The sequence below is a fragment of the Mirounga leonina genome, unplaced genomic scaffold, assembly GCF_011800145.1.
Source record: "Mirounga leonina isolate KUSES-001 unplaced genomic scaffold, KU_Mleo_1.0 Mir_53, whole genome shotgun sequence".
NCBI lineage: Eukaryota > Metazoa > Chordata > Mammalia > Carnivora > Phocidae > Mirounga > Mirounga leonina.
The window spans coordinates 99,926,979-99,954,955 of NW_023270807.1; the positions used below are offsets into that span (position 1 = coordinate 99,926,979).

General features: G+C 38.2%; 1 protein-coding gene across 2 annotated transcripts in view; it reads left to right on the top strand.

The window, feature by feature from the left end:
• Nucleotides 1–27,977, top strand: part of PCMT1 (protein-L-isoaspartate (D-aspartate) O-methyltransferase) — a 43,820-nt gene that overhangs the window by 5,462 nt on the left and 10,381 nt on the right. For both annotated transcript variants that reach the window (XM_034990997.1, XM_034990996.1), the window contains exons 2-6: nucleotides 9,074–9,178; nucleotides 10,405–10,436; nucleotides 19,612–19,716; nucleotides 21,837–21,957; nucleotides 24,597–24,682. In XM_034990997.1, coding sequence (XP_034846888.1) covers nucleotides 9,074–9,178; nucleotides 10,405–10,436; nucleotides 19,612–19,716; nucleotides 21,837–21,957; nucleotides 24,597–24,682 — 449 coding nt within the window. The remainder of the gene's footprint in view (nucleotides 1–9,073; nucleotides 9,179–10,404; nucleotides 10,437–19,611; nucleotides 19,717–21,836; nucleotides 21,958–24,596; nucleotides 24,683–27,977) is intronic.

Sequence of the window (27,977 nt, forward strand, 5' to 3'; positions counted from 1 at the left end):
GCAGTGAAAACACAGAAGATTATCAGGCAAGGGTGATCAAGATGACCAGAGAGAGTCAGCATTTTATATGGTAATTTGATGGGATTGAGGTGGTTTGATTAGCAATGAGAAAGCTTAAGAGAGCAATAGTGTTGAAATATTTTAGGAAATGTCATGTAGTAGAGGGTCAAACCAGTACAAATGGAAGGCAGATCTTGGCTCATTATAAGGAAGTATTCACAAAGCTATCCTAACAATCAAAGAGTTGGCTTTGAAAAATAATGTTTTCTGTCACTGAATATGTTGAAGCAAAGAACGGTTGACCATTTTTCTGTAAAGGATATCATAGAAGAGATCTGTCATCAGCTTTAACTGTATATAAACTCCTAAGGACTCTTCCAAATCCAAGATTCTTGATTTCAGTTATATCGTGGATTCTGTAAAATCACCTGCAGGGTGTGTGTGTGTGTGTGTGTGTGTGTGTGTAGGAGAGAGAGCCACAGAAGTTAACATGCAGGGTGTGTGTGTGTGTGTGTGTGTGTGTGTGTGTGTAGGAGAGAGAGAGCCACAGAAGTTAACATTTGGTTACCTATATTTTAGAATCCTGTATAACATTGTAGTTTGTCAAATGTGAGGAGTCCAGGGAATATCCTCCTTTAAGAAAGTGTCAAAAAGAAAAAGAAAAAAGGGGCGCCTGGGTGGCTCAGTCATTAAGCGTCTGCTTCTGCTCAGGTCATGATCCCAGGGTCCTGGGATCACCCCGCATTGGGCTCCCCGCTGAGCGGGAAGCCTGCTTCTCCCTCTCCCACTCCCCCTGCTTGTGTTCTCTCTTTCGCTGTCTCTCTCTGTCAAATAAATTAATAAAATCTTAAAAAAAAAAGAAAAGAAATAGTGTCAAAACAAATAGTTAACTTCATGTATCTATTAGGAGTGATAGCAGTCCAGGGCGATATGTGTTTTTTCTTTCTTAATTATCTGACACAGAGTGCTACATTAGTTTCAAGTGTACAACATAGTGATTCAACAACTCTAGGAAGAAAAATGTATTTTTAAATAATCTCTGGTACTTAGATGATATGCTTTATCATAATTTGCCATCATGTGAAATTCTTCTTTGATTATAGTATGAATTTAAAACTAATTTCTCAGACTTTCTATACTGAAAGTGTCTCAAGCTCTGTTTACCTCTTATGCCTAATCATTCTAGATAGGAAGTAAAGGTGACCAGTTTGTTCATTTCTTACTGTTTTTCCTGGCATGTTGATAGTTGAGAAGGAATATAGAGTAGATGGTTAGCAACTGTTCAAGTCAAATAAAGTAATATGTAATGTAATACTTATTTTATTGAGATGTAACTTTTTTTTTAAGATTTTATTTATTTGAGAGAGAGAGAGAGAGCGAGCACGAGAGCAGGATGAGGGGCAAAGGGAGAGGGAGAAGCAGGCTCCCTGCCGAGCAAGGAGCCTGATGGGAGACTCAATCCCAGGACCCCAGGATCATGACCTGCGCCAAAGGCAGACGCTTAACCGACTGAGCCACCCCGGCGGGCCCTGAGATGCAACTTTGTAGCAAGATTAGAGAAACTTGTTTGAAGTCCATGGCAGCTTACTTTTCCCCCGATGTTCAGTGCTTCATATCAACATAGGCTTTCTTCCTTTCCGTTTCTGCCAGGGTTGCTTCCATTCTTCTGTTCTCCTGGATCAAAAATCTTGGAGTAGTCATTGATTCTTTCAGACTGTTACCACATTAACTCAGCAGTTCTTAATGGATACCTTTCCTAGTCATTGCTTCCACTGTTACTGTATTCTCCCAGCCTGGGTCCTTCGTCCATACTCGGAGTGATAGACCTCCAAGTGTCTGATGGGTTGTCACACTCTCAGTTTCCCTCCCCTCAGCTCTGTTCTACCCATTATGCTAGTTTTCCTAAGATACTGCTTTCTGTTAAGTCACTTGCTTGCCCAGGCTTCCCATTGCTTACTTTGTCAAGTGTAAACACCTCTTGCTCAGCTTTCAGGCCTCTTTAGGGTCTTCTACAACCTATTTCCACCCTCCAACTCCATTCCTGTTCTTCAGACTGATCTTGTTTTCCTCATACACTGTGTGCATTAGGGTTCCTGTTCATCTGCTATAACAAAGACCACAATAACAATGGCTGAAACAAAATCAAAGTTCTGTCTCCTGTAACAACCCAAGCATAAACAGTTCAGAGCTAATATGGTGGTTCTAAAGTGTTGAGGACCTGCGTTCATCTCTCTTGTGCTTCCTAAAGTCTTTCCCTTATCTAAAAGTTTGAAGATAATTTACCTGCATCATTTCCGTATTCCGGCCAGTGGGGAGAAGAATGGCAAAAGAGAAAAAAACCCATTCCTTTTTAAGGGGATGATCTGGAAGTTGCATACATAATTTCTGTGTATGTTCTGTTGACAAGAACTGAATTTTAAGACTACACATAACTACAGAGAGGCTAGATAATGCACCCAGTTAAAATTCTACCACTGGGAAGGAAAACGAGTCCCCTGCCACATCTTACATCTTGCTAATCGGAGAGGTGTGTGTGTGTGTGTGTATTGTTTATATATTTATATAAATACATACTATCTGATAACAAGGTTAGGAGAATTAAGATTAATTTTTATTTTTTTAAAAGATTTTAAAATTTATTTCTTTTCTTTTTTCTTTTTTAAAGATTTTATTTATTTATTTGAAAGAGAGAATGAGAGAGAGAGAGCATGAGAGGGGGGAGGGTCAGAGGGAGAAGCAGACTCCCTGCTGAGCAGGGAGCCCGATGTGGGACTCGATCCCAGGACTGCAGGATCATGACCTGAGCCACAGGCAGTCGCTTAACCAACTGAGCCACCCAGGCGCCTTCTATTTATTTATTTTCTAAATAGGCTCCACACCCAGCGTGGAGCCCATTGTGGGGCTTGAACTCACAACCCTGAGATCAAGACCTGAATGGAGATCAAGAGTCAGATGCTTTAACCAACTGAGCCACCCAGGTGCCCCAAGATTAATTTTTAGTCAAGTAATACATGTACATGGTTAAAAGATAAAATCCTACACAAGGGCATTTATTGAAAAATAACAATTGCTTGCTTGGCTCCATTCCTTCCCACCCCTAGACTCATTGCCTAGAGGGAACCACATTTAACTACATTTTTTTGTTTTTTCTGGTGATTATCTTCATGTCTTTAAATCATGTGGTTAAACTGTCATTTCTTGTTTTATCAACTTCAGACATTTATCTGTTGACCTCCTGCCAAGATGGACAAGTATTTAACTCTACAAACCCACCTCTCCCTCATATAGTTATATCATAATTTTTTGCTTCCTTTTTTGTGGTTACCTTTCTAACATTAAGTAATATACTTTAACCTCAGTTTCTTGTTTCATAATTTATAAACTAACACTACCTCTGGTTAACCCTTCTACTTTGTAAGAAAGGATACTAGGGAGTTCTCCATCTTATTTCCCAACTTATTAGCGGCTCTTTTACATTGTCAAAGTTGATAATTTGTGTTCTGAGCAGTAAATAAATTTTCTGCATTTTGTTGATTTTTAAGTGTTGAAAATCAGTAGTCATCAATTGTATGACTATGTCAACATTTGGCTGAGTTATGTAGTCTGCTGTGAGTTTATTCCCTACTTTCTGTTTCCAATATCACAGACCCCTCCACTATTGTAGAGGAATAGTCGGATATTTTTCCTTGTTTTCACATTTGATCAGTTGCTTGAAATCATGTCACATTTTAGTTTTCTTCATATCTAAATCATGACTCTTACAGCATTTTTGTTTTTTTCCTGGAATTTATCTGTACCCTTCCACCTCTGTACCCTTCCACCATCCATCAAGTTGAAAAAAGAAACAGACACCTTAACATGGCTCTAATCTTTTCAGGTTTTTTATTATTTGACTTATGGCTTGGATTCTATTGCATTCTCCTTTTTGAATCCTACTGACTTCTCTTTTGGATCAATTGCATATTTGGACCAACATTAGCCATTATTATAATTATTATTTTTAAAGATATTTATTTATTTGAGAGAGAGAGAATGATAGCGTGAGAGGGAGGAGGGTCAGAGGGAGAAGCAGACTCCCTGCCAAGCAGGGAGCCCGATGCGGGACTCAATCCAGGGACTCCAGGATCATGACCTGAGCTGAAGGCAGTGGCTTAACCAACTGAGCCACCCAGGCACCCGCCATTATTATAATTATTTAATTAAGGTCCTTGGTCTCTAGGGCACAGGAGGATTGGGTATGGGTGGTTCTAAAGCTGTTCACTATTTCAGAAAGCCTAATGGTAATTACACATTTACTCATAATTAGGCTATCCACAAAAAAGTGAAACATTAAATTATTTTGCTGTTTGATAAAAATTTTCAAGGCACTGGCAGTTGTATATGTCAAATTACCAAAAATGGCAAAATCACTTAATAACTTAGTAAATGTAGCTTAGTTTAGGCATCTTTCAAAATACAGAATTCAGGGCGAAAATAAAAAGAATCTTGTGGTGAAAATTTTGGAAACCAACCAGTAATGGTCTAATAAACCTGGATTCTGAGCCTTGATGTGTTCAGCTTTTTAATAAATAATGACATGCTTTTTTTTTTTTTTAAAGATTTTATTTATTTATTTGAGACAGAGAGAATGAGAGACAGAGAGCATGAAAGGGAGGAGGGTCAGAGGGAGAAGCAGACTCCCCGCCGAGCAGGGAGCCCGATGGGAACCCGATGCGGGACTCGATCCCGGGACTCCAGGATCATGACCTGAGCCGAAGGCAGTCGCTTAACCAACTGAGCCACCCAGGCGCCCCTAATGACATGCTTTTAAAAACCATTTGGTGGGGGGTGCCTAGGTGGCTCAGTTGGTTAAGCATCTGCCTTCTGCTCAGGTCATGATCCCGGGGTCCTGGGATGGAGTCCTGTGTGGGGCTCCCTGCTCAGGGGAGAGCTTGATTCTCCCTCTCCCTCTGCCCCTTCCCCCCGTCGTGCTCTCTTGCTCACTCCCTCAAATAAATAAAATCTTAAAAAAACCCAACATTTAGGCGGTGCTTGGGTGACTCAGTCAGTTAAGTGTCTGGCTCTTGATTTCGACTCAGGTCATGATCTCAGGGTTGTGAGATGGAGCCCAACAATGCTGGGCCTGGAGCCTGCTTAAGATTCTCCCCATTGTGCTCATGTACACATGTACATACACACACGTGTTCTCTCTCTCTCTTGCTTAAAAAAAATTACAATTTGAAAAATTTGACAAATTTAGTTGTGTAACCCAGCACCCTAATGATATAGAACAAGGGTCAGCAAACTACACCCCATAAGCCAATCTGGGCTACTGTCTGTATCTATCTATTTATTTATTTAGATGTATTTATTTTATATGGAGCGAGTGTGTGCCTGAGCAGGCTGAGGGAGGAGCAGAGGGAGAGAGACTTCTGAAGCAGACTCCTGGCTGAGTGTGGAGCCCAAAGTGGGGCCCGATCCCAGGACACTGAGATCGTGACCTGAGCTGAAATCAAGAGTCACAGCTTAACTGACTGAGGCACCCGGGCACCCCTACTGTCTATTTTTAGATATAAAAATTTATCTTAATATAGCCTTTATTTGGTATTGTTTGTGGTTGTTCCCATACTACATTGACAGTTGAGTTCTTGCAACAGAGACTTTGGTCTGCAAAGCCTGAAATATTTACTATTTGGACTTTCATGTAAATTTGCTGATCTCTGATACAGAACATTTCTTTTACCCACAAAGTTTCCTGATGCCCCTTTGCAATTAATCTACTCCTTTTACCCCCACTCTAGCAATCACAGATGAGCCGTCTGCCACTATGGTTTTGACTTTTCTAGAATTTGATATAAATGGAATCATATAGTGTATAGTCTTGTCTGACTTCTTTCACTGAGATTAGTACTTTTGAGATTTATTCAAGTTGTTGAATGTATTAGTAGTTTGCTTTTTTTGTTGTTTTTTTGTCATTGTGGGGTTTTAATTTTTTTTTTTTTTTTTTTGAATAAGCTCTATGCCCAATGAGAGGCTTGAACTCATGATCCCAAGATCAAGAGTTGCATGCTGTATGGACTAAGCCAGCAAGCTGCCTCAGTAGTTTGCTTCTTTTCAATTGCTGATTTGCATTTTCTTTTCTTTTTTTTTTAAAGATTTATTAATTTGAGAGAGAGTGTGTGCAAGGTGGGGGCCGGGCAGAGGGAGAGAGGGAATCTCAAGCTGACTCTGCATTGAGCACTGAGCCTGACTTGGGGCACGATCCCAGGACCCTGAGATCATGACCTGAGCCAAAACCGAGTCAGATGCTTAACCGACTGAGCCATCCAGGCATTTTCTTTTCTTGAATTTCTTGAAAATGTTGATTCATTCTTGCTTTGCTTTGAATTTCGCTTTTAGGAAATCTGATGGTTGCCTAACCTTTTTTTTTTTTTTTTTTTAACCCTTACTAGGTAATATGATTTTTTTGCCTTGAGGCTCTGAGGATTTTTTTCCATGCCTTTAAAGTCTGAGTTTTTGTTGTTGTTTGTTTTTGTTTTACAGGGAGTATGCTCCCAAGCCAGGCTTGGGTGCAGGGGCAGTGGAGGAGGGGCAGAAGGAGAAGGAGAGAGACTCTACACCTAGAACTGTGGGGCTCCATCTCACTACCCTGAGATCATGACCTGAGTTGAAATCAGGAGTTGTATGCTTAACCAACTGAGCTACCAGGTGCCCCTAAAGTCTGATAGTTTTATTAGTATATGTCGTGAGGTTGATTGTTCCTGGTAATACTTTTCCTTACTTTCTGCTGTTTGTTTCTGTTTAATCAGCTGAAATTTTTTTTAATTTTTAATTTTTTAAAGATTTTATTTATTTGAGAGAGAGAGAGCATGAGCAGGGGGAGGGGAGAGGGAGAGGGAGGAACAGACTCCCCACTGAGTACAGAGCCTGACATAGGGCTCAGTCCCAGGACCCTGAAATCATGACCTGAGCCAAAGTCAGATGCTTAGCCGACTGAGCCACCCAGGCACCCCTTTTCTGTTTTTGTTTTTTTAAAGATTTTATTTATTTTAGAGAGTACGAGGAGGGATGGGAGGGAGAGGGAGGGGGAAGAATCTCAAGCAGACTCCTTGCTGAGCTTGGAGCTCAAGGCAGGGCTTGATCTCACTCATGACCCAGAGACCATAACCTGAGCCAAAACCAAGAGTTGGATGCTCAACCTGCTGAGCCATCCAAATGCCCCTTAGCTAAAATGTTTTGATTTGCATTTTGTTTTCTTTTTACAGTATCTTTGAGTGGAGTTGGGTTTTTTTTCTTTTTCCTATTTTTGGACATTTTGTGGACACAGTTCCAGAGCACCTTTTTCAGTATAGTGACTTGCAGTTTCTTTAAAGGTTGATGATGTGTTAGGAGTAGTGCTGGGGAAAAAGGGGAAGGAGTCGGCACATCTTGTTGCTTTTTGTTTCTGCAGGATCCTTAATTTTCTTTTCCTTTATTGCTGCACCAAAAGGCGCCATTCTTTCCCTGTTTTCTTTTGATTCTTCCCCAGAATCAGAGCTTCTCGATTGCCACTTCTAGTCCCATTGAATTTTTTGTAAAGATTTTTTATTTATTTATGAGAGAAAGAGAGAGATTGAGCAAGCAAGTGGAGGAGCAGTGGGAGAGGGACAAGCAGACTCCTCGCCAAGCGTGGAGCCCAACGCAGGGCTTGATTTCAGGACCCAAAGATCACGACCTGTCCTAAAACCAAGAGTCAGACGCTTAACTAACTGAGCCACCCAAGCACCTCCATTGAATCTTTTCTTTAAAATATATTTTTAATTTATTTTCCAATTTTTTTAAAGTAGGCTTCCCACCCAGCTTGGATCCCGGTGTGGGGCTTGAACTCACGACCCCGAGATCAATACCTGAGCTGAGATCAAGAGTCACTTAACCGACTGAGCCACCCAGGCACCCCCATTGAATCTTTTTTTTAAACAGCTTTACTGAAGTATACTTTCATTATATAATTCACCTATTTATTTATTTATTTTTAAAAGATTTTATTTATTTATTTGACAGAGAGAGACACAGCGAGAGAGGGAACACAAGCAGAGGGAGTGGGAGAGGGAGGAGCAAGCTTCCTGCTGAGCAGGGAGCCCAATGCAGGGCTCGATCCCAGGACCCTGGGATCATGACCTGAGCCAGAGGCAGACGCTTAACGACTGAGCCACCCAGGCTCCCCTAATTCACCCATTTAAATTGTGAAATTGTAATTATATTATCTTGTTTATTTCTAATTCTATATAATAATAATCCTAAGTGTACCATTGTATCTGGTATGTATTAGACAGTCAGTAAGCATATTGAGTGAGTTAATAAGGGCTTTACTGAATAATAACTGTGCATGGTACCATGAGGGTTATTTAAGTTTAACATATTTACTCAATCTCAAAGAATTTATAGTTTATAATCATTGACCTTGCTTTCCTTCTTGAAAAATTTCTTTTCAGTTGGGGTTTGTAACAGTTTATCTACTTGATTTTCATCTACCCTTGTGGCTGCTTTTTGTCATAATCTTTGAAGGTTCCACTTCCTTTGCACATCTCTTCAATGTTCGCTTTTATTTTTCTTCTTTGTGTATTCTTCCCTGGCTACTTGAGTTCACTTCCATTGTTTCAGTTACCGTCTATATTACCAGAAGTCTCTATCACTGTCCTAGATCTCTTTCCTGAGCTCCAGATCCACGTGTTCAGTGGACTGCTGCTTTTCTCCACTTGTATGGTTTATAGCCACTAACTGAATAAGCAAGTGATCATTTTCCTCCTTACTCTGCTCCTTCTCCAGGATTTCGCAAATCAGTATATGATATCAGCATCTCAACCATTACCCAACATCCTTCCTCCAAAGCTAGTTAGTTAGGTATATATTACCTATTAAATGTAACTCAAATCCTTCTACTTTTCTTCATCCTTAGTGTCATTGCTGAAGACCAGGTTGTGTTTACCTGGGCCATTACAGCAACTTCCAATCTTGCTCTCTTCCAGTCCAGTCTCTCCAGTGTAACCAGAGTAAATTCTAAAGTATATCTGGTCATCTCGCTCCTAGCTTAAAATGTTTGCCTCATTCATTTCAGAAAATGGAATCATCAAAACAGATAAAGTATTTGAAGTAATGCTGGCCACAGACCGTTCCCATTATGCAAAATGTAATCCTTATATGGATTCTCCACAATCAATAGGTAAGGTCTGGATTTCTGAAAATGTCACATTTTTACTCATTTACTGTATAATTTTTGTTAAATAAAAATGGACGGGGACATAGATATTTATTATTACCTTGCTAGTTTGAATTTTATGCCTCAGTTAAGTGTCATAATTCCAAACATAGCCATTTCAATAAAATGATGTTATGTATTAAGTACCTTTTCTATTTTTTCAAAGTGTGTATAATATATATGAAGAATATTTTAAACATTTTTCTTAAAACATACTTTTAATGAAAATTTAAGTTTAAACTGAGTGCTTAGCTTTCTTTAGGCCCTTAATGTTGACTAAAGTTGTTTTTCATATTAACATCAGTTTTTTAAATCAATATTAAAGGAAATAAGTGTAATTAAGTGGTTACTGACTTCTCTGCTTCACTTGCCCTGAATTTTTTGGTTTGTGCTTGGTTTTAGAAAGTTCGGTATTTAACTCCTTCTCCTGAAGCAGGTTTTACTGAACTGCTGAGCCTTGGCAGTGGGCGCCTTTGAGGCTTAGAAGGGCCACAGGATTCTGTCAGCCAGCTGCCATGCTTTCTTCTTTTGAAGCACTATAACAGTCAGCAGAGAAGATCCTGGGGAGCTTCTGAACCCCGAAGGCACCTGCTACCACCGCTCAGTGAAAATTGCTTCAGATGCAGAAGCAGGTAAATAAGTTTTGAGAAAGCAACACTGGAAGAAAAAACTTGAAAGCTTAAAAACTAAGAAAAGATTGTGAATTACCATCAGGCGATAGTATAAAGAGTAAACTGAGGTAGTTTTTTAGTCTCTTAAGCTACTTTGATTGCCAGTTGCTCAATAAGTTGCCAGAAATAGGACGCAATTTAATTTTCAGAAATTTTGCATACCTATTATATATGGAAGTTTATTTTCTTTTTATAAACCTGGAGAGAAAACAAGTCATAAACTTACAAACTCAACTTCTTGAGTTTGTAAGCTAACTATATGGGAGAAGAAATTTTTAGAAATAGTGGGAGTGTTGTACTAGATGAGCATATTAGCCTTTGGCATGATGTATTTTCTCATTATAACTGCTACTTGACAGTACTCTAAAATGCAAAATAAAAGTTTTATTTTCTTGAGATCATAAAAACGAGAAATATTATTATGAAAAAGAATTTGTGGATGTTAGGAAAGGAGTTACATGGAGTATCTGGTACGTTTTTGCAGCTGAATGTGTCAGTAGTTCTCTTCTTCTTTTGCAGGTTTCCAAGCAACAATCAGTGCTCCACACATGGTAAGTTAACGTTGGTCATTTGGGTATAAATGGATCACATTTTTCCTCTAAGATCATTTTCTTTAGTAAAAAAGGTTTAAAAAAAGTTGAACTTTTAATTAGATCAATTTTATCATCTGTGAGTTTTGTAGATTGGTAATGAACCTCTTATTCTTAATACATGATATATAGAGAGAAGTCTTCTTGGTAGAAACTGTCATTAAAGTTTTTGTTGGTTGTCATTAATATCTAATCATGTAAAAATTGGATATAAAAGGTTATTTAGTGATGAGCAAATTAAGGAAGAGAATATTTTTTTTTTTAAGATTTTATTTATTTATTAGAGTAAGAGAGAGCACAAGCAGGGGGAGTGGCAGACAGAGAGAGAGAAGCAGGCTTCCCGCTGAGCAGGGAGCCCGATGCGGGGCTTGATCCCAGGACCCTGGGATCATGGCCTGAGCCGAAGGCAGACGCTTAACCGACTGAGCCACCCAGGTGCCCCAAGGAAGAGAATATTTTATTTTATTTTATTTTTTTAAGGATTTTATTTATTTTTATTTATTTGACAGAGACAGTGAGAGAGAGAGCACAAGCAGGGGGAGCGACAGGCAGAGGCAGAGGGAGAAGCAGGCTCTCCACTGAGCAAGGAGCCTGATGTGGGGCCTCGATCCCAGGACCCTGGGATCATGGCCTGAGCCGAAGGCAGACGCTTAACTGACTGAGCCACCCAGGCGCCCCAGGAAGAGAATATTTTAAATAATATAATGGATATATTGTAGAAATCTCAAGTTGAATATTATTTCTTTTATTTCATATCTTATTTGGAAAAATCATTAGGGATTGGTCAAATATAGCAGCTGTGAAGCTGTATAACTGAGAAGGACCTATTTTAAGTTATCTAGCACTTTTAATCTGTTGGGAATTTTCTTGGGTTTTAAATGTCAGTTATTTGAATGAGTACTCTGTTGGCTTTTGGGGAGAAGAACAATAGCTTTTCTGATTCTCTGAAAGTATTTGGGATTGGAGAAGCTCTTATTTAAATGTAAAGCCTTCTTTATATTAAAATAAATTTACATATATTTATGATGAACTGTTACACTATATGAAAATATAGGAAAATTATTATTTATAAACATTAAATAGAAATGACTTGGGGCACCTGGGTGGTTCAGTCGTTAAGCATCTTCCTTTGGCTCAGGTCATGATCCCAGGGTCCTGGGATCGAGCCCTGCATCGGGCTCCCTGCTTAGCGGGAAGCCTGCTTCTCCCTCTCCCACTGCCCCTGCTTGTGTTCCCACTCTTGCTGTCTCTCTCTGTCAAATAAATAAATAAAATCTTAAAAAAAAAAAGACTTTATTTTTTAATTTTTAAATTTATTTTCAAAAGATTTATTTATTTTAGAGTGAGAGAACACAAGCTGGGGGAGGGGCGGGGGGGCAGACTCCCCACTGAGTGTGGAGACTGATGTGGGGCTTGATCTCATGACCCTAAGATCATGACATGAGCTGAAATCAAGAGTCACATCCTTACCAACTGAACCACCCAGGTGCCCCTAGAAATGACTTTTTAAAACATGACAAAAGATGAGCCATTAAAAAACACGATATATTTTGCAACATAAAAATTTTGGATTTCTGCAGAGAAAAAAATGTTATAAGCAAAATTAAAAGGAGAAAAACTGAGGGAAATATTTAGAATACATACAACAATCTAGGTCAAATTTCCATATACAAATGTGGGTTTGTATCCTATAAATTAAGAAATGAAAGACTGGTGAACCCAAAAGAATATAGTTAAAGTACCAGAATGATAGTTAATAGAAAAAGAAGTAGAGATGACATTAGCACTTAAACAAATGAAAAGATGTCATTTTCATTTATATTTATATAGTTAGTAAATTACACATTAACATTGTAGTGAAGTACCGTTTTTCACCTATCAGATTGTCAGAGGTGAAGTTTAATACTTTGTATTGGAAAGGGGGAAAGTTTAATACTTTGTATTGGAAAGGGGGAAACAGTTACATACTTTTTTGTTGAGAGTAAATTGATAGTGTTGGAAGGCAACTTGGCAAATTTATAAAATGTGAGATAAATATACCTTACATTCTTCAGTTTTATTTCAAGATATTTATCCTATGGTACATTTTTGTAGGTACAAAATGACTAAAGATGTTCATTGTCACATGATTTATAATAGCAAAAAGACGTGATCACTGATAGTCCACTAATAGTGGATGGTTAATAATTATAGTTTGTCCATACAGTGAGTTACTGTGAAGCTGTTAAATGGGGAATTTCTGTAAGTACCAATATAGCAAGATGTTCAGGAAACATTAAGTATAAAAGCAGAGTACAGAAGAGTATTTAGAGTATTCTGCAATATACAAAAATCAAATCTGCATGTATACACACATATGTCTTCCTCTAGGCATGAAAACTAAAAATGATTTCTTCTAAGGTCAGAAGTAGATGATTGGAGGGATGGGAATGAAAGTGAGATCTGCTTTTCACTCTGTACCCTTTACATGTTACCAATTTCTTTCTGTTTTCTTCTCTCTCTCTTTTTTTAAAGTTTATTTATTTAAGTAATCTCTATAGCCAATGTGGGGCTTGAACTCCCAACCCCAAAATCAAGAGCTGCGTGCTTCTCCGACTGAGCCAGCCAGATGCCCCCTTCTTTGTTTTTTTTAACCATGGAATAGGAATGTTTTGTTTTTTTTTTTAAATATTTACTTCTTTTATTTATTTATTTTTAAAGATTTATTTGAGAGAGCACGCAAGCTAGCACAAGCCAGGGGAGAGGCAGAGGGAGAGTGAGAAGCAGACTCCCCACTGAGCAGGGAGCCAGATGTGGGGCTCAATCCATGGACCCTGGGATTATGACCTGAGCCAAAGGCAGACACTTAACTGACTGAGCCACCCAGGCACCCAAAAAGGATGCATTTTTATTTTTTTTTTAAGATTTTTTATTTATTTATTTGACAGAGAGAGTCACAGCGAGAGAGGGAACACAAGCAGGGGGAGTGGGAGAGGGAGAAGCAGGCTTCCTGCGTAGCAGGGAGCCTGATGCAGGGCTTGATCCTACGACCCTGGGATCATGACCTGAGCCCGAAGGCAGACGCTTAACTACTGAGCCACCCAGGCGCCCCAAGGATGCATTTTTAATCACTTATATATCTTTACCTCTGTCTCTTAATAAGGAAAATGTGTGTATTTATGTGTACGTATATAGTCACACAGTACATCTATATGTATGCTTGTATGTACAAACAGTAATAATACAGTGTCCTTTGATGCTTGCTGAACCAGGATGTGAGTTGAATAAAATAGTATTAATCGGGGGCGCCTGGGTGGCTCAGTTGGTTAAGCAACTGCCTTCGGCTCAGGTCATGATCCTGGAGTCCCTGGATCGAGTCCCGCATCGGGCTCCCTGCTCAGCAGGGAGCCTGCTTCTCCCTCTGACCCTCCCCCCTCTCATGTGTTCTCTCTCTCTCAAATAAATAAATAAAATCTTTAAAAAAAAATAGTATTAATCGTATTATACAGACAAGAATTTGTGATTTAGTATCATTTATTGCATAGATCTTAGAAGTATTAAAAGAGAAACAAAGTGAGGAGCAAAGATAAATGACATCTCTGTTTAATGAACTTTAAAGTCACAGACTTGCTTGGAAGTATCTATAATCCTGGAATATTTTCCAAAGTCTTAATTGAAAATGTGATATATGCATTGGGTAAGAGATTAAAAGCAACCTGTTAAAACGGCATCCTGGTAGCCGTGAGTACACATAGTATGCAGATATTGAATCCTAAAAAACATTTCTCACTAAATGAGACTAGAGCTCCTTGGAGAAGTGACTGAATATTAGAAAGTGAGGAAGTACTCAAAGGTTGATGGGGTGATGTTGGAAGGACATATGAGCAGGTTTGAAGAGATTCCCAGAGGCCAAATTGTAGACAATTTGAAAATTGAAAAATGATAGATAATCAAGGTAATGGATTGTAACACTGTGAATTAAGAAACAAAAATCCAGGGTGCCTGGGTGGCTCAGTTGGTTAAGCGACTGCCTTCGGCTCAGGTCATGATCCCATGATCAAGTCCCACATTGGGCTCCCCTGCTCTGCGGGGAGCCTGCTTCTCCTTCTCCCTCTGCCTGCCACTCCCCCTGCTTATGCTCTCTCTCTCTCTGTCAATAAATAAGTAAAATCTTAAAAAAAAAAAAAAAAAGAAAAGGAAACAAAATCCATGAGTTCATAGAAATTTTAAAAAAAAGCAAGACGGAAAAAAATGAAAAACCGGAAGAATGCCAATTAATACATTTGGAGGGAATAATAGAACTTTGTAAAAAAATCACTATTTTGTAATCATCAATATGATTAAATTGGGCAGAGATCATCAATTAATCTAAAACAGTTTAGAGAAAGGTTATTGAGGAACAAAAATGTTCATGTAGTCTCAAATTCTTACTCTACATATTACTTATTAATTACTAAGAGAAAATTATGCCTTTAAAATAGAGTGATCTAGTCGTTACCATATTTACTGAGTGGTTGAGCTTGGCAAGTCCAGAGGTAAGGTGACCCAACATTATGTGCTTCCTGATGTGATGCAACGGGAGGTGCCTAGCAAGCCTCGTGTGCTGTTCTTGCTAACTCTTGGATCTGAGTCTAACCTTGAGGAAATTCACACATCTAGAATATGGGGAATTATGTGGGACAGCCAGACAGGACTCCTTAAAGGAGTCAGTGTTCTGAAGAATAGAGAAGTGGTAGGTAGAGGAGAATTGAGGGGAGAATATTTTATATTGACAAATGCAGTGCATGAACCTTGAATGGATTAGGGAAAAAACAGCTGTAAAGGACATTTTGGGGACAGTTGAAATTTGAGTATGATGTGTATGTTAGATGATACTAAATTGATTATTTTCTTGAGTGTGTTAATGGTGATGTGGTTGCAAAGGGAGATGTCCTAGTTTTTTAGCAGATTCATGCTGAAGTATTTTGGGGTGAAGTATCGTGATGTCTACAGCCTATTTTCAGATGGTTTGGTAAAACATTTGGCACAATATATAAAGTCGGTGACTGTATGTAAGGAAAAAAAGGGTATTCAATGTATTTGTGGGTTTAAAATTTTTTATAATTATAAAAAAGAACTTTTAAAAAACATAGTTTGAGGATTTAGAGATAAACATGGGCTATCCAGAAAAATATTAGCTAGGGTGATAAAAGCATAAAAAAAAGCTAATAATTGTGATTGAAGGCCTTGACATTTTAAATCTGAATGGGACTTTAATAATAACTCAGCATACTCCCCTTTTAAAAAAACTAAATCTTATGCAAACATAGTACTGAAAAAAATATTCCTGAGGTTTTTTGGAATTAAGATGGTACAGTACTGCCTGTAGATTGGGGATTGGTACCTTAAAGAAGTCCTTCTTGTCCTTTCATTTCTGGATCCGGAAATCCAGATATTGCAGAAGTTATTTTGTTTCTTTGATTACTTCCCTATTCTTCTAGTCCCATGCTTGTTACCTTATTAGTAGAAATTATTAAACCTCGTAACTGATTGTTGTAAGAGTCTGATGAAAGCTACTTTTGATGTTTAATCCAGAACTCTCTTTCATGGCATGAATGTTTTTCACTCTTTAGGCAAGAGCCTCTTTTGTAAAGCAATCCATATGAAAAATTGATAAAGGTAGTTCTCTATTACTCATTTCCCAAAACACACCCATCCCTCAGTGTGTATTTGTGTGTTATCCCTAATGGGCTTTTGTGGAACCTTAATGACTTTCTGGAACACTGAAAACCCTTGGATTGTGTGTGGTTTTATCTATTAAAGGCCTTTTTTACATTAGTTGTGGAATAGTAGCCTTAGCTTTTTCTTTTTTAACTTTTTAATATGGAAAGTTTCCAACACCACATATACAAATAGGATAATATAATGAACCCTCATGTAGCCATCATCACCTTTAATAATTACCCACAATTTGTTAATCTTGTTTTATCTTTGTCTCCCTCTTACTGAACTATTTAAAAACAAATCTCAAACATAATATTATTCACCCCTAAATATTTAAGTATAAAATCTGATGACTTTAAAAACATGACTACAATACTATATCATACCTAACAGTGTTCATTAGTATGTTATTACCTTACACATAGTCCGTACTCAGACTGGACCATGTGTTTCAAAAAAATTGTTTTATGGTTGATTTGCTTAAATCAGGATCCAAACAAGGTCCAGACATTGCATCTTTTTAGTCTTTTTCAGTCTTTTTAGTACCTTTTAATTTTAAAAGACCTCTTTCTTTTTTTAAATACCACTTATTTATTGACAAAACTCATCCATTTGGGGGCGCTTGGGTGGCGCAGTCGAGTGTCCCAACTCTTGGTTTCAGCTCAGGTCCTGATCTCAGGGTTGTGAGATTGAGCCCTGCGTCGGGCTCCACATTCAATGCAGAGTCTGCTTAAGTTTCTCTTTCCCTCTCCCTCTGCCCCTCCCCTCTGCTCTTTCCCTCCCTCTCCCTCCCTCTCTCAAATAAATAAGTTCTTAAAAAAAACCCAAACAAACCCTATCCATTTGTCCTGTAGAACTTCCCATATTCTAAATTTGGTTAATTGTTTCCTAGTGGTATTTAACTTATTCCCCCCACCCCGACACACACATCTTCCCCCCCCTTTTCCTATTCAAGAACACTGCCTAATGATTTTTTTTGTTCCATCACATCAGGGGTACATGAAATCTGATCATCCACTTTTAGTGATTGGAATACATAGTCTTTTCAATAACTTTTTTTAAAGATTTTATTTATCCATTTGAAAGAGAGCGAGCGAGAGCAGGGGGGGGAACGGAGGGAGAGGGACAAGCAGACTCCATGCTGAGTGTGGAGCCTGACGTGGGCCTCAATCCCAGGACCCTGAGATCATGACTTGAGCTGAATCCAAGAATTGGACACTTAACCAACTGCACCATATAAAACCCAATAATATTATACACGCTTGGTAAGGTACACAAATCTTAAGTGTATAGCTTAATGAATGTTCACATATGTATACGTGTAGCCACCACCTAGATGAAGATCAGAACGTTTCCTATGTTCTAGCAGGCTCTCTCATGCCAGTTTCTTAGCCTTTACCCTCTGTGTAACCAGTATTTTGGCTTTGGTCACCTAAATTAGTTTTCTAAATAGGGAGTTTCCATCCTGTCCTCCATTTTGAACATTACCTGTTTCTGATGCTTAAAAATTTTATTTATTCTAGAGAGAGAATTGGGGGGAGGGACAAACAGACTCCATGCTGAGCATGGAACCCCATGTGGGGCCAATCCCATGACCCTGAGATCATGACCTGAGTCAAAACCTAGAGTCGGACATTTAACAGACTGAGCCACCCAGGCACCCCTCAGATGATTTTTTTTTTTAAGATTTTATTTATTTATTTGAGAGAGAGAGAATGAGATAGAGAGGGAGCATCAGAGGGGAGAGGGGAGGAGGGAGAAGCAGACTCCCTGCTGAGCAAGGAGCCCATGTGGGACTCAATCCTGGGACTCCAGGATCATGAACTGAGCTGAAGGCAGTCACTTAACCAACTGAACCACCCAGGTGCCCCCCTCTGATGATTTTTAATAATGAACATAGCAGGCATTTAAGGACAGCTTTTGAGATAACATTTATTAGTTCTAATCACATATTTTGGAAAAGCAAGGAAATGTAAGTTTATAAAGAGGAGGGAGTAGAAAAGGCTTTATTTCTTGGTTTGGTCCATAGTGTATCCAATATGATTTTATTTGATTAAAAATTTATATATACTGTAAACATAAAACTATATATCCTTTGACCCCCCCCAATTCTACTTCTAGGAATTTATCCTATAGGTACACTTTATAAGATTTTTTTAAAAGATTTTACTTATTTATTTATGTGAGAGAGAGAGAGCATTAGTGGGGGAAGGGGCAGAGGGAGAGAATATCCAAGCAGACTCCTGCTGAGTGCGGAGCTGGGTGCGGGACTCGATCTAATGACCCATGAGATCAGGACCTGAGCCAAAACCAAGTCAGATGCTTAACTGACTGAGCTACCCAAGTGCCCCACTTTATAAGATTTTTATAAAGATTATTATATTATCCTACACATATACTTTTTAAGATTATTTCATATCTTCTGTTATAGAAGATTGGAGCTAACTTAAAAATCCCTCATTAGGGATTTTTTTGGGGGGGAATTTTTGTTATTATAATATACATATAAGAATATACTTCTCAGCCATAAAAAGGAATGAACAGGCTATTTATTTATTTATTTATTTATTTTTTAAAGATTTTATTTATTTATTTGACAGAGACAGCGAGAGAGGGAACACAAGCAGGGGAGCGGGAGAGGGAGAAGCAGGCTTCCTGCCGAGCAGGGAGCCCGATGTGGGGCTCGATCCCAGAACCCTGGGATCATGACCTGAGCCGAAGGCAGTTGCTTAACGACTGAGCCACCCAGGCGCCCCAATGAACAGGCTATTTAAGTATGGATAAGAAAGGTTCTTCAAGGGGTGCCTGGGTGGCTCAGTCGTTAAGCGTCTGCCTTCGGCTCAGGTCATGATCCCAGGGTCCTGGGATCGAGCCAGGCATCGGGCTCCCTGCTCCGCAGGGGGTCTGCTTCTCCTCTCCCACTCCCCCTACTTGCGTTCCCTCTCTCACTGTGTCTCTCTCTGTTAAAAAAAAATCTTAAAAAAAAGAGAAAAGTTCTTCAAGATATAATAAATGAAAAAATAGATATGTATTTGCTTCTATATGCATAGAATGGGTATGTTTGAAAAGAATCACAAGAAACTGACAACATAGATTGCCTTTAGGGAGTGAAATTGGTTGGGGATGTGGAAGGTTATGGACAGGGGTGGGGTGGAGACTTCACTGTACATCCTTTTGTAGCTTTTGACTTTGAATTAATTAAAATTAAAAAATTCACACACTGGGGATCTAAAATTACTAAAACATTTTATATAAATGTAAGAATTCAGTCTAAAAATTTTCTTACATAATTCTGTAAATGTAAGTATATAATATGTTGTGTTTTCATTATCTTGGTAGATGACAATTGTAGAAAAATTGGTAGGAAGTTGGCAACTTTATTTGTATGCCAGGGTATATGTACTTTATAGAGTCTTGAAAAAAAATGAATATTTGCTTTGTTTTCTTTTGGCAGCATGCATACGCACTAGAACTTCTATTTGATCAATTGCATGAAGGAGCTAAAGCTCTCGACGTAGGATCTGGAAGTGGAATCCTTACTGCATGTTTTGCACGTATGGTAAGAGCTTTCTTTTTCATTCCGTTCCAGCAGCAGCATATTATATATTTGGCTGTATATTTTTTTACTAGCAGTTTTTGAGTTTTTTTTTTTTTAATTCTAATATAGCAGTTGGAATATGTATCACTTAGGTTTTTTTGTTGTTGCAAATAACAGAAGATTCGGTCCAAATTGGCAGAGTAAAAGGGAATTTATTTGGTTTATATAATGGAAAAGTCTAAAGTATATCTGGCTTTTTGTGTGGCTGGATTCAAAAGAAGATCAGACGTTGTTATTGACAGTGGGTTTCTCTTTGGTTTGTGGTTTTGTTTTGCTTTCCTCCAAATGTTGGCTTCAGTCAGGCTCTTCCTTTGTGATCGCAAGATGGCAACCAGTAGCTTCCAGACTGCATTCTTTCAAATTCGCAGTTGGCAGAAAATGATATAGAGAATCTGATTTCCAAACACTCCTCCAGGGTTATTAGAAATATATAATGTATATATATATTATATATATATAATATAATTTTTATATTAAGAAAAGTACTCTTAGAAAAATGCCTGTTTATTACACTTCAGGTTTTATCACCAGAGGCTTATCTTGGTTCGTGACTGTCCAGAGTCTGGCTGGAGGCCTACTCAGGCACTTTGAGTAAAGGTTTATCTGTGCTCAGATAATCAATCAATTTGATTATTATGAAAAATCTTGTCCCTGAGGGCCAGATAGGAAGGTTCTGGTCTAGTTAGGTTAGGATTCATGGATGATGCATCTTGGACTAGAATCCATTTAACTTGCTGTATATATGTAAGTGGCAGACCACTAGCATGTAAGCTCCAGGGAGGCGGGAATTTTATTTAATTTTTTTTTTCCTTTGATGTATCCTAAGCATCCACAACAGTGCTTGTTAAATAATAAGGACTCAGGTATTTCTTTTCAGTTGTTTTACTTCTTTTGTAGAAGTTAAGCCCTCCCTAATGGAATGTCAGGATGTTTTTTTTTTAAGATTTTATTTATTTGAGAGAGAAGTGTGCGCTAGAAAGAAAGAACACGAGATAGAGAGAGAGAGCGAGCATGAGCAGGGGGAGGGGCAGAGAGAGGAAGACCTTGGACCCTGGGATCATGACCTGAGCCAAAGGCAGACACTTAACCAACTGAGCCACCCACACACCCTAGGATTTTTTTTTTTAAGTTTAGACACAGTATTTACTTAATAACATGTTCTTGATATTTGACATATTTATGGTTTTAGAGAAAAATACACTTATTAAAAGTTATTAGATTTCTGAATTATCTTTTTAAAAGTAGTGTTAATGTCCTTCACATACTTACCATGTGCTAGTCAGTGTTCTAAGTGTTTTTCGTGTATTCTTTTATTTAATTCTCACATCATTTATGAGGTACGTACCCTTTTCCTCATCATTTTACAGTTGAGGAACCCAATTCATAGAATAACTTGCCAAGGTTGTACAGTTGTAAGTAAGTGATGAAGGTTAGATGTGAACCTGGCTTCAGAGTCTTTATTTTGCTAAATTTATTTTACAATTAATATTTATACTTGGGGCCTTTTTATACTTTTATGTATTTTATATTTTCCACATATGGCAGTAGAATCGGGTGTAGAAATCCCTATAGAATTTTTTATGTAACATTTTAATGTTTAAAGTCACACTTCTAGGTGGAATTTAAATTAAAAATGATTGTACCAACTACCATTTAATATTAAGTGCAGTTTAAGTATTTAATATTAATTTATTAAACATTTTTTATTATTAAGTATTTAATATTAATATTAAGCATTTAATATTAGTTAATTATTAGTTAAGCAGTTAAGTCTTATTTCAGGGTTTGGGGTTTAAAAATTAGAAATTGAAGAAAAAGGATTTTTTTTTTTAGTATTGCAAGTTTTTGTAATTCTAGCTTCTTAATTCCTGAAACGTAATTATCCATTTGAGGGTTGTAGCTGAAAAAGTTGTATTTGGTAAATATTTTATAGTAAACTGAATAACAATCTAATTGGAGGCTTGAGCTGTTTGTCTTCATTTCACATTGCAAAATATGACTTTAGGTGAGGAAACACTTTAATGCACTTCAGAAAGACAAATTTAGGCCAGTGAGCTATTGAATTATTCCCTTATTTCCAGGTTGGCTCTAGTGGAAAAGTCATAGGAATTGACCACATTAAAGAGCTAGTAGATGACTCAATAAATAATGTCAAAAAGGACGATCCAGTGCTTTTGTCTTCAGGGAGAGTGCAACTGGTTGGTGAGTATCAGAAAACTTCAAAAATTTCCTCTTTGGAGAATTTTTATTTTCAGAAGATCCCATGCAAGCTAAATAATACTCAAGCTAATTTTTGCTTTTTTTTTTAAACATTCACCTTTAAGTACTAGGTAAGGAAAACAGTTACTGTAAAATGTTATGCTGGTTCTACCTTGACTATGGTGGTGATATGACTGTTAACTATTTCAGAAAATGCTCATGTTGTAAATTCTTTCTTCATTACTTTTGAAGAATTAATAGTAAAGTAGCAAGTGTCCGTTATGAAAAATTTAAAGTGCAGAAATGTGTAAGATAAAAAAGAAACCCCTCCTTTTCTGTCTTAAGTTTTCTAGACATATAAATTATACATATGAATAAATATACATATATACACAATTTTTTTTAATTGACTCATATATTCTGTCGTTTAGTTTGCTTTTTTCAGCAGTATAGAGTGAACATATTTCCGTGTGAGCACACTCTACTATTATGAGAAGTAACAAACATTAAAACATGCATAAAGCATAAATGTGAAGCTTAGCAAAAATACCTGCTCCATCATCACACTGATTGATAGAAAGGGAACAGCACTGGTAGCTTGGATGTCTGCTTGCTTTTCCCTCCTCAGAACTCTTTCCCTTCTCCTTAGTCCTGACCAACATCATTACTTTATGCATTTACTACTTAGCTGCACTTCCATAAACGATGCTCAATTTAATTTTGAACTTTAGATAAAGAGAATCATACAGTATATATTCTGTGATGATTTATTTCTTTCATTCAATATTATGTTTGTAAGAGTCACCCATCTTTTATATATAGTTAATTTTTATTGCTTGCTGTATAACATTGTACTGTAAGGACGTTACCAAAATTTGTTTATTCTACTGTAGATGGATATTTTGGGTTGTTTCTAATTTGGGGATGTTCACAATGCTGCTGTGAACATATGTGTACAAAGGTCCAAATGCATATATACACTCATCATACAAGCATTCATTTATGTAGAGTATTATTACAGGTTCATAGGATAACCATAGATATCCAAAACTTTTTAAAAGTGATTGAACTAATTTACATTCCCATCAGCAATGTATCAGTGTTCTTAGTGCTCTATGCCTTATCAACACTTGCTATTGTTAGATTTTTCTTTTTACCCACTTAGTGTATAGCAGTAAGTCTTTGTAATTTTAATTTTGTATTTTCCTCTAACTGATAAGGTCGAACACTGTTTCATATGTTTGACCATTTGGATGTCTTCGTTTGTGAAATGTCTTGTTCAGATAGTGAGTTGTTTATATTTTTCTTTGATATGTAGGACCTCTATAGATTAGCCTTTTGTCTATTTATACATATTAGAAATCTTTTCTCCCGCTCTTTGGCATGCTTTTTCACTTATATTGGTGCTTTCTTGATTAATAGAAATGCTTAATTTTATTTTTTTTTTAATTTTATTTATTTTTTTACTTGAGAGAGAGAGAGAGAGCACGAGCGGGGGGAGGGGCAGAGGGAGAAGCAGACTCACCAATGAGCAGGGAGCCCAATGCGGGGCTCCATCCCAGGACTCTGGAATCATGACTTGAGCTGAAGGCAGATGCTTAATCGGCTGAGCCACCTAGGCACCCCAACAGAAATACTTAATTTTATCTATCTATTTATTTATTTATTTTAAAAGATTTTATTTATTTATTTGACACTGAGAGAGAGAGAGTACAAGCAGGGGAAATAGCAGGCAGAGGGAGAGGGAGAAGCAGGCTCCTACTGAGCAAGGAGCCTGATACACTGATCGAGCAAGGGCTCGATCCCAGGACCCTGGGATCATGACCAGAGTCGAAGGCAGTCGCTTAACCAACTGAGCCACCCAGGTGCCCCAGAAATACTTAATTTTAATGTGTCAGACTTAGTAGCTTTTTCCAGTGTTTTCTGTGTCCTTTTTTTTTTTTTTAATTTATTTATTTCTTCTAGAGAGAGAGCACAAGTGGGAGGGGCAGAAGGAGAGGGAGACAGAATCTGAAGCAGACTCCTCTTGAGTGCAGAGCCCAATGCAGGGCCCCACCTCATGACCCCAAGATCACGACCCTAAGATCATGACCTGACCTGAAACTGAGTCGGATGCTCAACTGACTATGCCACCCAGGCTCCCCTTCTTCTGTATCTTCTTTAAGACTACTTTAAAATTGGGATGCCTGGGTGGCTCAGTTGGTTAAGTGTCTGACTTCGGCTCAGGTCACGATCTCCAGGTCCTGGGATCGAGTTCCTCATCGGGCTCCCTGCTCAGCGGGAAACCTGCTTCTCCCTCTGCCTGCCGCTACCCCTGTTTGTGTGCTTTCTCTCTTTCTGACAAGAAATGAATAAAAACTTAAAAAAAAAAAAGACTACACTAAAATCATGAAGATATATCCCTGTGTTATTTCTCAAAAGCATTATTTTAGCTTTTCACATTTAGATCTTTGATCTGACATTGATTCTTGTGTATGTAAGAGATAGATTCAAGTGTGTATATTTTTTCCATAGGAATATCCAGTTGTCACAGCATCATTTATTAAAAGTCTCTCTTTGCTCTGCTTTAAACCTCCTATAATTCTTCACACTGGGTAGTTCTATCTGAGCAGATTTTTAAAGTATAATTTTTTTTCTTTCAGTGGGAGATGGAAGAATGGGATATGCCGAAGAAGCCCCTTATGATGCTATTCACGTAGGAGCTGCAGCCCCAGTTGTACCGCAGGCAGTGAGTTGGGGTTTTTCCCTGTGTTTTTGTGCTTTAGTCAACTAAAGCTGTAAAAGATTTATAGAGAAATGACTTCTGGATGATCAAAACATAATTAGACTTTTATGTCATGCATTTTAATTACACTTAGTAGGCAATTTTTTTTCATATAAATGAGTTATATAAATGACTTGGAAAATTACGAATAGTTCATGGCTGTCTTATTTGAAACTGCATTTGATCCATCTAAGAACTCATACGCCAGTAGAATTAGAAAAATCTGTCTGGAGTTCATGATCTGATAATCACTTCGTGTTTTATTAAATACCAGAATGTGCAAGATTGCTAAGTGCATGGGTGAGACCAAGGAGATATTTGTCATACATTTTATGTATGACATATCACAAAGCTTATATTCTGGAAGAAACGTGTCATACACATAACAGGGAAATTAATGCTATGATAGCATGTCATCAGCATATAATTTATATTGAAGGGAAAAGAAAACATGTACTACTGTAAGAGTTCAAGGGAGGGAGAGAACTTTATGTGGAACAGTTAAAGAGACTACATATAGGAATGGAATTGGAACTGAATCTGAAAGAATAGTAGGGTTTGCATAGTTGCAACGAGATGGAAGGATATTCCAGTATTGTATAGTATATAATCAAGGAAATATTTAAGTACAAAATTGGTTTTTTGTTTTTAAAAAAAAAATTTAGAGAGAGAGCATGACAAGTGGGGGGAGGGGCAGAGGGAGAAACTCAAGCAGACTCTGAGCTGAGTGCAGAGCCCTACTTGGGGCTTGATCCCAAGACCCTGAGATCATGACCTGAGCCAAAATCAAGAGTCGAATGCTTAACTGACTAAGTCACCCAGGTGCCCCCAATACTGGTTTTCTATTTCAGTAAGACTGATGAGCTTCTGTCAGCCCTTAATAATCCTTGGTTAAGTTCACTGAGATGTTAGGTTTCTATGGTGTCTGAGTTTTCCACAGTCTGGACTAGATGACTAGGGGCTGAGAGTGACACTTCTGCCCAGTTTCAGCCACTCCCCAGTCTGGAAGGGTTCTGTTTTGTATGTTTAGATCAGCTAATGAGAGGCTGAAAGTTAGGGAACTTGTTCTGGTCATTGACTTCCTGTTTATTGACTGAATGACTTTGAGAAAATTACTTATTTTCTCTGGCGCTGTTACCTGTTTTTGTTGTTGTTGTTTGTTTTTTCAAACTAAACCAGTGGTTTTAACACATTTTAATTGAAGGGTTGATATGTTGTAGAGGGGATGCCTAACTGGCTCAGTAAAGCATGCACATCTTGATCTTGGGGTCATGAGTTTGAACCCCATGTGTGGAGTAGAGTTTACTTCAAATTAAAAACATATATGCAGGTGCCTGGGTGGCTCAGTCATTAAGCGTCTGCCTTTGGCTCAGGTCATGATCCCGGGGTCCTGGGATCGAGCCCCACATCGGACTCCTGCTCAGCGGGAAGCCTGCTTCTCCCTCTCCCACTCCCCCTGCTTGTGTTCCCTCTCTCGCCGTCTCTCTCTGTCAAATAAATAAATAAAATCTTTAAAAAAATAAAAAATAAAAACATATATGCTGTAGAAAGATGTACAAGTCATAAATGAATAGCTCAATGAATGTTCACATATAGACACATGATCCGTAGGTTTTTAACTTTTTTTTTTTTAATGCAGCCTAGTAGGAACAATTAAAATGTGAAATAGAACTGTGTTTAAATGAAGGGGCTGGGGTGCAGGGCTTATCTTCCCCCACTAAGTCTCTGAGATGATCTTGAAGGGAATTTCTGGCTTTAGCTCAGTATGAATTTAAAAATTATTTATTTTAGAGAGAGAAAGAGCATGCACACAGGGGGTGGGGCAGAGGGAGAGGGAAAGAAGCAGACTCCCCACTGACCCCGCTGACCTGCTGAGCACAGAGCCCAACACAGGGCTCGATCTCACGACTCTGAGATCACAACCTGAGCTGAAATCAGACGCCTAACTGACTGGGCTACCCAGGCATCCCTAGCTCAGTATGAATTTACATGTGACTGAAGAGAGGGGCCTTCCAGTTTTAAGATAACAGAAAAGATGTTTATGCCTCCTTTTGTATATTACCCCCAAACAACTAGAAAAGCAGGAAACAGAAACACAAACTCCATATTTCTTTATCTTGGAGATTGTACCTGTGCTCCTGAACCCTGTGGTATATGTAGATGGAAAGTGGATGGAGTAATAACTGACTGCGGAGGGCGGAGGAAGTTGAACCAAAGAGCCTGCAGAGGGGATCATTGCAGAAGCAGTTTGCTTGGCACAACTTGGAAAGGGCTTAGAAATCAGAGGCATGAGGATCTCGGAAGTCAGAGATGAAACATGGGTCTGACAAGAGGAGCTGATGCTTGAAATTCTGTATGAGGAACAATTAGTGCTAAGCCTTAGGCAAGAAAATTTCCCAGAACCGAAGGACATGATTCTATAGTTTGAAAAGATCTATTGAGTGCCCATTATGACGAATTTTTTCTAAAAAGAGAGGGGAAAAAAAAAACATATCACCATAAAATTGTAGAGTATTAGGGATAAAGAGAAGATTCTAGAAGCTTCCAGAACAACAAATCATAATCTGTTAAGGATTGGTTATCAGAAAGGCATCAGACTGCAGAATAGCAGCATTAGAATCAACAAGTCAGAGTAACAAACCCTCACAGTTCTGAACTGAAAATGATTTCCAACCTTGAATTCTGTACCCACACATATTGTCAAGTATGTAAAATAGTTTTAGACTTGCAAATTTTAGTCTCTCTCTTTTAAAATACTCCATGCACTGTTTCACAGAATACTTCTAGAGGAATTGCTTTAATGTCAAAAAATGAGGGAGGAGAGAGATGGTAGGAAAAACCAGAAAAAGGAAGCCCTGAGATCTAGGCAGGTAGAACAGCTGGTTCAGGAGAGAGATGATGAGAGTCCCTATTGTTACCAGGGAACTCCCCTGACGAGAGCTGTGCAGCGGGCCTGGGGATTAAGCAGTCCAGATTTGGGGCAGGAGGAGGAAGGCACTCGAAGGGAGTCTACCAAACAACAACAGAACACTAATTAGATAGGTTTGACTGAAGATCTTATTGAGAAGTTGTTGGAGGGTACAAATATTTAGAAAACAGTTACAAAGAAAATGAAGTGAATGAAAAAAAAAAAGAGCTTAAGGTTCTTTTTTTGTTTATTTTTTATTTTTATTTTTTTAAATTAAGAATCTCTACGTGCAATGTGGGGCTCGAACTCAACAGCTCTAAGATCAAGAGTTGTGCTCTTTTTTTTTTTTTA